The sequence below is a fragment of the Fukomys damarensis genome, unplaced genomic scaffold, assembly GCF_012274545.1.
Source record: "Fukomys damarensis isolate Sample0158 unplaced genomic scaffold, DMR_v1.0_HiC HiC_scaffold_19, whole genome shotgun sequence".
NCBI lineage: Eukaryota > Metazoa > Chordata > Mammalia > Rodentia > Bathyergidae > Fukomys > Fukomys damarensis.
In genome coordinates, this window is record NW_022900931.1 from 20558800 (window position 1) to 20569278 (window position 10479).

At 44.6% G+C, this 10479-nt stretch overlaps 1 protein-coding gene across 1 annotated transcript in view; it reads left to right on the forward strand.

Moving 5' to 3' along the window:
- Positions 1–1918: 1918 nt before the first annotated feature.
- Irag2 (inositol 1,4,5-triphosphate receptor associated 2) overlaps positions 1919–10479 on the forward strand; it is a 115976-nt gene continuing 107415 nt past the window's right edge. The window contains exons 1-2 of the mRNA XM_010615129.3: positions 1919–1970; positions 7329–7842. Of these exons, the coding sequence (XP_010613431.2) occupies positions 7377–7842 (466 nt within the window). The 5' untranslated portion in view covers positions 1919–1970; positions 7329–7376. The remainder of the gene's footprint in view (positions 1971–7328; positions 7843–10479) is intronic.

Consider the following 10479-nt stretch of genomic DNA (forward strand, 5'->3'; position numbering starts at 1 on the left):
TTTTTTTTTTTTTTTTTTTTTTTTTCCCCTCAGCATTTGCTTGCTGTGCACACCTCCCCCTGGCACTGGGGGTGTCCATGGGGTAAATATTAAGTAACAAAATGACCTGCTGCTAGGCTGACTCATTGCAGATGCGTTGGGACGTAGTGTTCAGGTGCTTTCCTTTTGCTGCTTTGAGAAGCATCAGGTACCATACAACCACTGGAGCCAGAAGTCAGAGTAGAATTTGTCACACAGAAGCTACGGCCTAGTGCACTCGGAGTCTGAATATTATTTCTGGCTCTACTTCTGGCTTCATTATGACTAGGAGGAAAATCTCTCTGGGTGTTGGTAGTTTCGGTATCTGAGGATTGATAAGCACGGGTGTTATAATAGTTCCTTTCATGGGAAATTAATCAGAACAAGTCCAACACAAAGGAAGGAGCCGGCCGGTCATTTCCTTCGAGGCACTGTTTGATGCTAAGATCTGAACGCTGAAGGAGTTTCAGAAAGATCTTAACACTGCCGAGAACGCGCAGCGTGTGACGTGGCTCCAGGGCTGCAGAGGTAGGATCTCGTTTAATCCCCGCAGCAAATACAGTCATCGCCTATTGGCACAGCCACACAGATGAGTAAATTGAGGCACAGAGAGTTGAGTAATCTGTCTAAAGTCACAAAAGCTAGTAAGAGGCAGGCCTGGGATTTGAACTCAAATTGATTCAGACCCAGAGCCTCTTTTTTTTGTTGGGGGGTACCGGGGATCAAACTCCGGACCTTGCGCTTGTGAGGAAGGCAGCGGAGCCACTGAGCTACATCCCCGGCTCCAGAGCCCCTAACTCTAAACCGCTACACTCCGCCTCTCTTACCTGGCGATACAACATCTAGACAGTCAGAGTCCCCTCGGTGTAGGAGGGTGGAGAGCAGCGAGACATCGCCGTGCTGAAGGCTGTGAAGACACCAGTGAGCACCCAGGGCTGCCAGGGAAGCCCTGAGTTTCACTCAAATCCAGATAAGAGCGTCGGCCGTGTGCTTAGAGCCTTGATCCTAGTTTGGTTTGCTTTTTGTTTAATGACTGGTTCTGTTTGTCCTGCTCTCAAGGCCTCTGCCCGAGCTGAATTTTATTTCCCCTGATGGGAAATAACATTGCAGGAGATTTCTTTCTGTTTCTTTTTTTCCCGCCTTTGTACTGCGTGCACCGAATCCAGGAAGTACCGAGCCACATCTCTGGCACTTTTTATTTATGTTTTAAATTTTGACACTGTGTCTTGATAAGCCGCCCAGGCTGGTCTTTCTGCTTCAGCCTCCCAAGTAGCAGGGATTATAGGCATGGGCAGCCACACCTGGCTTTAGGTAGCTCTGAATCCAGTTAATTCTGCCTTTGCAAACTGACATTTTTCATTGCTCCAGGTCCAGTACCTGTCTCAAGACTGCTTGCCCAGGATACTGAAACAGTGTAGTCTCTCCTTTGCTCCCATCTAGGCAGAACACGTTATGTAAACACTAATTTGTGTCCCACCCTTATAAACCCTTCTTGGCCCACATTGAACTGACTTAGCCAGATCTTCTTGGCGCTTAATTTATACACTTAAATATTTTATTTTGCATCCCCAAGATTAGATACAGTCCTTGAAACCTACACAGCACTTGGCTCAATAGAAATTTAGGTAATTTAACTTAAAAATGACTTCTGCGTCATCCTGACTGGACCGAGGACATTTGGAGTGAGGTCTTTTGAGTTAGGGTGGCCAGCGCTCCAATATGGTGCCATGACCAAGATCTCCATCTTCAAGTCTCCTCCGGGCTTCCTGGCGCCGCTGCTCATTACCGTGCCTGACGCAGATGTAGCTGATCAGTGGCTTCTAGCATTTGTCCTGCGCCCCCACACCACTTGCTCGTATAAATTAGTTCCTCCCAGCACCCGTGATAGGCCTTGCTCTCTCTTCCTGATTCCGGAAGCTCGTTCTTGGTGAGGTCAAGGGAAAAGCGAGGTGGTGAGTTTACCCCCAGGAAATGGTTAAACTTCAGTCCCTGCTGGCTTTTTGTCACTAGTGTCTAGAGAGTACAGCCCTAAGGGGATGGGGTAGGGGAAGGCATGTGGGACATCAACTGCCCCGTTTCCCCCTCGCCCTAGCATCAACCTCAAAATGCTTGGGGCAAAGACCAACTTCCAATGTCAGCCCACGTTGGACGCCTCATACAATAAGTTGAATTTAGAAAAGAAAACTGCTAAGCTGGGCATGGTGGTGGTTGCCTAGAGTCCCAGGTACTTGGGAGGCTGAGGCAGGAGAACTGCCTATTGAGCCCAGCCTGGGGAATTTAGAAACTCAGTCCCAGTTTTAAAATTGTTTTAGTATTATCATCTTTGGTTTCCTCTCTTTTTTACTGGAACATTTTAGATACACATCACGATCGCATTCATCATAGGGAATTTGTACCTGTACATGATACATCTTGATTCTTCTTTTCCCCATTCCCCTGCCTTCCCTTCAATCCCTCTTCCCCTGCTTATTTACAAAACTTTGTTCCATTTCTTTCCTTTTTTTTCCTTTGCCCCTTCCTTCCTTTCCCCTCCCTTCTCTCTTGTTCCCCTTCTCATGTGAACATTTTCTTCCCACTTCCCAATGTCCATTATGCATTTTGGTTCTTATTTCCACTTTCAGTTTCTCACAGCAGAGAAACAGTGTGGATTTTAAACACGTTTGTCCAAATGGCTTCACTTCAGAGCGCAGTTCCAAGGTGCATCCATTTACCTAGCAGTGTCTCAAGCTTATTACCTTTGGTTTTTTGAGAGGATGTCTCGCTGTGTAGCCCCACTGGCCTCAAGCTCAAAACCATCCCCCTGTGTTAAGCGATCTGTGGGCAGGGAAGGTTCCAGCTCAGTGTTGTTTTAAGGGGGGTTTCAGATGTAATTCAATGGGAGAGGCCCTGAGTTTAATCCCAGGCACCACAAGAGAGATGCAAACAAAAAACAAACAGCTGAAAAAAATAGGGAACTAGATTCGCTGCGTGATAGAGCTGGGTTTCCCGGAAGCATTGGCAAATGGAAGAATTGTTTTCAAGTGGGCTTTGGGCAGATACTTAAGGTCTTGTTGGTGGCTTCCAGACTTGGTCTTCTGGAAGTACAGTATTGGGGAAGGCAGTGATGGAGTTTTGGAGGCTGTAACTACTCAGGAGCACCTCAATCCTTGGAGTTTTCTTGTGAGTCTTCTGGTTTCTGAGAAGACTTCACAAAATAAGAAGTGAGAGAGAAGAATATAGGCATTGTTGAGAACCACATGTGCCTCTGCTAGGCAGGAATTGTTGGAGAGATGTTTCTAAGAAGATTGGTGCGATCCAGTCCCGAATGCAACATAGCAAGGTCAAGCGGGTGCTGGGGAGAGTGGGTCCCCACTCCCCGAGCTGGTTCATGCGTACAGTTTGCAGGTAACACATTAGCTGGGGCATTTACTAACTCTGGGACTTGTGCTTTGTAAGTCACTTTGATCAACAGCTATTATCCTCTCTCCCAGAAAAGGCAGGAAAAGGTGTGTTATTTTGTCACATAAAAAACTAGTCACAACGAGGCTGAAAACAGTTTAATCAGACAAATCTAAAACTGATGGGTTAAGTAGGAACCCAAGCTGGGCTCTCTCACCAGGTCAATAAAGGCAGGCGTTTCTTAGGTTTTGGTGAAGTTTGGTGGCACCAACCCTTAGACCCATCTTGGCAAAAAGGGTCTTTTCTTTATTATCTACACACATATTCACATTTTTGGCAACCATCAACTAAAGATCATGTTTTAATTAAGCTGCTAAGTGGATTTCACTTCAGAGTCATGGAAGATTTGCCTGGATTTCATAATCCAATATTGAAGCTTTTAGAAATAAGCCTGCCTGATCTAAAGCTTGGAAGAACAATGTTCAAGGTTATCTGAAGAGCTTTTTCAAATGTCCTGAAATCAGCAACTTGAAGGATTTTGCTTTCGTACATCAGTATGACTCTTGGGATTTTTTTTTTTTTTTGCAGTGAAATTCAATTGTTAGTAGTTGAGGAATGTGTATATTGATAAACACAAATTATATCTTTGCTTTGGGTTCAATTCCCAGGACCGCCCCACCCCCCTGGTCTGTAATACAGCTGAGATCCCACACACTTAGAAGAAGTTCTTGCCATTAGTAGATGGCAAGATTGGGATTTCTGTGAGTGTACCATCTTTATATGACAAATATTCAATCAGCTAAAACAGATAAAGGGGAAGTTCCTTGTCAAAAGAAGACTCCAGGGAACTAGTTCTCCTTGTAAAAATTACTTTCGTCTTTTAACTCTTAGTTAATGCTTTTGGAAAGGAAGTTATTGTGCACAGTAAGTTAGACCTGTATTTTTAAATGTTATGGAAGGGGCTGGGGATTTAGCTCAGTGGTTCTGCTGCCTGCCTCATAAGCACAAGGACCCGAGTTTGATCCCTGGTACCTCCCCTTAAAATAAATAAGTAGTTATGGAAGATCACAGCTAATCTTTTCTACAGCTGGTACCAAAAAATAGGCGGGACATATTTCAAAGCCATATAGAGAGAGTGTGGCACAAGTCTTGAAATCTTTATCATCCCGTCTTATTTACCGAACTTCCACAAATGTTCTGCTCCATATTAAAATGAACAAAAGAAGTCTATCTTGTGAAATTTTGTCAGCTTGTCAAGATCTGGAATCTTAAGTGTGCTGTGAGTTTCAGCGTTATCACCTGCCAAGCAGGGCTCACTTAGGTGAGTCCTCGACGTTTAGAAAACATGACGGAGGGAGAAAGATGGCTTGGAAAAGCAAATAGAACTGCTTGGCTTACAGCCTGGGGAGGTTAATCGGCATCAGGTACGACTCCTGCAGAGTGAGGCTTTCGTCCTCCTCGGTGTTCAGAGGTTCAGTAGACCGGGATTGCAGGTCCGAGGTCCTCATCTAGGGTCCCCCTTGGCTTTGTGTCCAACCTGTACCTTAGCGCAAGGGAGAAATTACCAACTCCCATCAACAGCGCTCACACCATGCAGCTGGTCTCTTAGGAAGCTCTCTGCGTGGCGTGGGGAAGTCAGGGTCTGAGCCACGCTCGGTGGGCTGTGGACTTGGAGTGTGGTGTGTTCACAGGCGCACACTCTTCTGTCTCAGCCGCTACTTCACGTCTGTCCACCTAGCATGGCAGCTCCTGCTGGGATGAGCAGGGGACTCTGGGAGAGACGGCGGCTTAAAGTAGTTGGGAGCCAATCAGCACAGTCTTCCAACCTGGTAATGACACGTACTATATATAATTATGGGTAATCAATTGTGCCAGCAGTAATGTACTGAGTATCTAAAAAAGAAGCATGTTTTGATGACAAGAATTAAAAATATTTTTAGGAAATAATGGGCACATATATTTGAAGTTATCTAAGAATGGACACTTTTTTCCTGGTATGGGGGATCAAACTCGGGACCTTGCACTTGCGAGGCAGGGGGTGGTGACACTGAGCTAAATCCCCGGCCCTGGAAGACACAATTTAATTATTTCATGAAAATACCATGCAAGGCTGGGGATTTAGCTCAGTGGTTCTGTCAGCTGTTTCACAAGCATAAGGTCCTGAGTTCGATCCCCAGTATTCCCCCCGCAAAAAAAAGAAAGAAAGAAAATACCATGCAGTTATAAATCCTAGCAGAGATGGGAAGGAGGTCGGGTGAGCATACGCTAGTTTGCAGATTTTAGTAGATGAATGTGTTTCAGGCTCGGTTTTGAAAGATAAGCCTGGAATGCGTGAAAAGGGGAGGTACTGTGAGGCGACAACATGGAGGTGCAGAGACGGGCATTACCCTACTGGGGGGTAACTGAAGTAAGACGGGGTCAGAGTGACAGGGTTTGCATTACCATCTTCCCAGTCATCCCAGTTTCTTTACACTTCTAAAATGTTAGAAATGAGTACTGGGGATGAACCTAGGGCCTTTGCATTGAGCTACATCCTCAGCACCTTTAACATTTTTATTTGGAAACAGGGTCTTGCTAAGACACCAAGTGACCTAGGCTGGGCATAGTTTGTAACCCCCTGCCTCCCAGAGTGCTGGGATTACAGGGACGTGTACCAGGCCTGGTTTACAGGATTAAAAAAAAAAAAAAATCTACATATGCAAATTTTGTTTAGGTCTTAAAAATCCTAACTTTTTGTTTGTTTCTTTGAGACAGAGTCTCTCTATATAGTTCAGTCCAGCCTTGAACTCACTATGTAGCCCAGGCTGGCCTCAAACTTGAGGAGATCCTCCTGCTTCAGCTTCCTAAGTGCTGGGATGATAGGCCTGTAACACCAGGCCCGGCTAAAAAGCATAACTTTCAAACACTGTGTAACTTTTCAACTATTTGTACTATTTTGGGGTCTATTTCCAAATTTTATAATTATTCTAAGAGCAGAATCACAGTTTTTAATTTTTTTAAAGCCCATATAGGTAATTATGCCAGAAGGGCTTGTGGAGTAGCACAGTATTAGAGGGTGAGTTTAGCATGGGTGATGCCACCCTGGGTTCAGTCTCTGGCACCCAGAAAGCCCGGATTCTGGAAGTCACACACACTTTGGCTCCTATCTTAGTTCCTTGCTCTCTTTGAGTCTGTTTCCTTATGTGTAGAAAGATAGTGCCACCCATTTGACTGGGCTTGTACGAAGGTTACACATAATACACGTGAAATACAGAATACAGAGCACATTGGGAAAGTTACCAGTGGGTGAGACCCAGAAAAATGCCAGCAGCTGGTACTCAAATGCGGGCTGTTAGCATCTTGACGTGTGATGTATCGTTATCGTTGAAATGCAATATGGTTAAGAGCCCAGCCCTGGAAATTGGACTGCCTGGGTTCAAATCTGGGTTCTGGCACTTCTCTAGGGTAGCTTTTTATGTTTTTTTTGTTTGTTTGTTTGTTTGGGGGCAAAGTCTTACTATGTAGCCCAGGCTGGCCTTGAACTCAGTGGTGATCCTCCTGTCTCAGCCTCCTGGGTGCTAGGATTACAGGCATGCACCACCATACTCGACCTTTCTGGGTTGATTTAGGCTGTGTGTTTTATTCTCACCATGTCTGATAATGGAGATAGTAATGTTGACTTCAATGCTGTTTTAAAGAGGAGTGGATGTGTGTGTGTGTGTGTGTGTGTGTGTGTGTGTACCAACATGTATGTCTTGGTGTCATGCCTATACGTAGAAGGAAATATATATATTTGAGAGCCAAAGCTAAACGTATGGAAAATTGTTTAGCGTAGATAGTTACTGCTATGGTTGACTTTGCATTAGAGGGGGCTGGAGTGAAAGCACAGGGAGACCCATTTTTAAACCAGCACCATGCTAACAATAATTTAGCAATTGGCTATTTATTCCCAGATTGACGTTGGAAGGAATCCAGACAATACTGTAAATGTCAAGTCAACCATGGCTTCTGCAAGGAACGTGACGGAGAAGCGGCATAACCCGGTGGACAGCATCTGCCGAAAAATCCGAGCCATTCAAAGGAGAGAGGAGATTTCAGATCCGGGTCCACACACGATCAGACACCAGGCCGGCAGCCTTGCGCCCCCTCCTGTGCCTGGCCCGCGTTTCTTACGTTCTGAGAGCTCAGACAGCTCCTTTTCACGCCCGGAAGTCATGTTGCCGAGAAGCCCCTCTGCCTCCAACCGCCCATCTCCCGAGAAGGCCAGGTACTCGGCCAGTCCCACGAGCCCCTCAAGGCCAAGGTCGCAGAGGACCCGGAGTTGCACCTCCTTGATCCGGGAAGTGGGGAGCTTCCTCGACAGGGACAGCCTGGATCCCACCTCTGGGCAAAGCTGCTCGCGGTTTACTCCTCAGGATTCAGTGGTGAGGAAGTTATCCCTGAATGAAGATGGTAAATCATCATTTTAAATGCTTTTTCTTCCAATAAAATATAAGCACATCTATGTTTAGAACATCCGAACCAAAAAAGAAAATCCATATTATTAAAGTTGTAATGGGAGCATCCATGTGCCCCCCCCCACTTTGAGATAGGGTCTGTCTCACTATGTAGTTGAAACTGACCTGTAACTCATTATGTAGCCCAAGCTGGTCTCAAACTCATAGGGATCTTCCTGCCTCAGCCTCCCAGGTGCCCTTTTGTTTTAAGTATGTTTATTTCTCCCCAACCCCACCTTGAAAAAGATCTATGTGAAATGTGTTTTGTGTGTGTCTAATTAAATTAATTAAGTTACAAATTTTAGAGAGCCTTTGCAATCATAATCATGCACATTTCTCTACTGATGTGAAAATAAACTTTATTCAAGCCTGGTTGGAATATTATGATGGGAATATTTAGATATAGGGTAGTTAAAATTCAAACAGTTCCTAGATGTCTTGCTGAAACAATCTTTTTGATGTTTCTTTTTTTTTTTTTTTTTTTTTTTTGGGATTGAACTCGGGTCCTTGCACTTGCAAGGCAGACCACCGAACCACTGAGCTAAATCCCCAGTCCTGATGTTTCTTTTCTTAAGAGAAAAACTAATAGGGCCCGAGATGTAGCTCAGTGGTGCCACTGCCTGCCTCACAGGTGCAAGGTCCTGAGTTTGGTCCCTGGTACTGCAAAAAAAAAAAAAAAGGAAGAGCTATAATATGGGGCTCTGTTTTAGGAGCCAAGGAGGTGGCTGGGAAGGAGGTTGTACATTCGCAGGCTGATTAGAAATTTAGAGCTCTGGGAGATTTCTGATGGGGTCCCTTCCATAATAGCCTGTAAAAAAACGAAATGTAAAATGGCACCTAATCTGCATAGCCAGGTCCTTCTTTCCCGCTACTTTTTCTTTCTGTACCGGGAGTCGAACTTGGGTCCCTGTGCTCGTGAGGCGGGCGGAAGAACCTCTGTGCTAAATCCCCGGCCCTCCTCTACTTTTGTTTTTCCTTCCTGCCTGCCTTCCTCTCCCTCTTCTCTTCCTCCTGTTTCTTTGATCTTTCTTTTTGTGGTACTGGGGATTGAAACAGAATCTTCACTCTGAGCTACATTTTCATGTATCTTTTGGTTGGGTGGGGAATACAGGGGTACACCACCACGGCTAGGATTTTTATTTTATTAAATTTTGAGACAGAGTCTTGATAATTGCCAAGCTTGCCTTGGACCTGCGTTCTCCTGCCTCAGCCTCCTCCTTAACCCTATTGTAGTTGGAATTATAGGTGTAGCTCCACCATGCCAGATCCCCCTCTTTTTCTTAGCAGTATTTTTCTTTATGTTCTACTAGTTGCTTTTCCATAAAGCACTTTAGCTAGGACAGGGAGAAAAACGCTTTTCTTCCTTTCTATTCTTTTCTCTCCCTTTCATAAAAGAAAAAGGGAAAATGAATAAGAGGAGGCATTTAAAGACAACTTTATTTTTATTTTAAAAGACTTTCTGTAGCGTTGGGGCTTGAACCCAGAACCTTGTGCAAACTCGGCAACTGCTGTCCCACTGACCTACAACTCTACCCCTCCAGTGCCCTTTCAATGGGTTCATTGAAGTTATATAATCAGTAGCGTGGGATGTTGTTTGGTAAAATAATTTTTCTTTTTACAGAATTAATCTCCTTGGGCCGGGGATTTAACTCAGCGGTTCCACCGCCTGCCTCACAAGTGCAAGGTCCTGAGTTTGATCCCTGGTACCAATATATATATAAATATCATTAGAAATGATTCTTTGTAGCCCAGAAGAGCCCCTGGATGTACACATTTTCTTTTGCTAGGATGGAAACTAGGAGCTGGCAGTGGCCGAGGTGTACCACATGGCGCCGACGGGGCCAGTGAGGGAGAGCTCCTTGCCGGTGTTTTTCATGCATGTGACGCAGAAGGTGGGGTGGTGGTGTAAGGGGACAGTTCCCTGTGCAAAGTGTTCCCGGAGTCCTCTGCCTTCTGGTGCGGAGGCGAGGAGGATAAGTGTGGGGCTCTGTCTCTGGGATTGTGCACATGGTGAATGCAACATAATTTGGAAGTAGATTGGCTGCTTTGGTCTTAGTTGTTTAGCATTTCTTTGTGCCTATGTTGCTTACTTCAACAGGGATGTGGATGCATTTTTTTGTTTGTTTGGTACCGGGGATTGAACTCAGGTCCTTGTGCTTGCAAGGCAGGCCCCAGAACCGCTGAACCGCTGAGCTAAATCCCCGCCCCCCCTTTTTTTGGATGATTTTTTTTAAAGCTTATCATTTAACCCTAATCATTGTGTGGCGCTACTAAATGCCACAGTTGTTACTGCTCACATGCAATACACTTAAAGCTATAGACCCACTCTACAAGTATAGTTCAAAACTTTTAGCTCATTTTAGATTTTTCACTTCCAGTTTTTTTCTGAGATGTGTTCTTTTAAAAATTTCCACAAGTTATTTTTAGTATGCAATTCATTCTGTGTATTAAAATTAATACACTGATAAGCAAAAAGGAAGGGTCATTTCATCAGAAATCTTGTTTGCCAGAGTAACCATTTTTTAGTGATTGCTTACATACTTTTCCATGATTTCCTCTGTAGAGATGACTTTGGATTAACTTTTTTTTTTTTTTTTTTTTTTTTTTT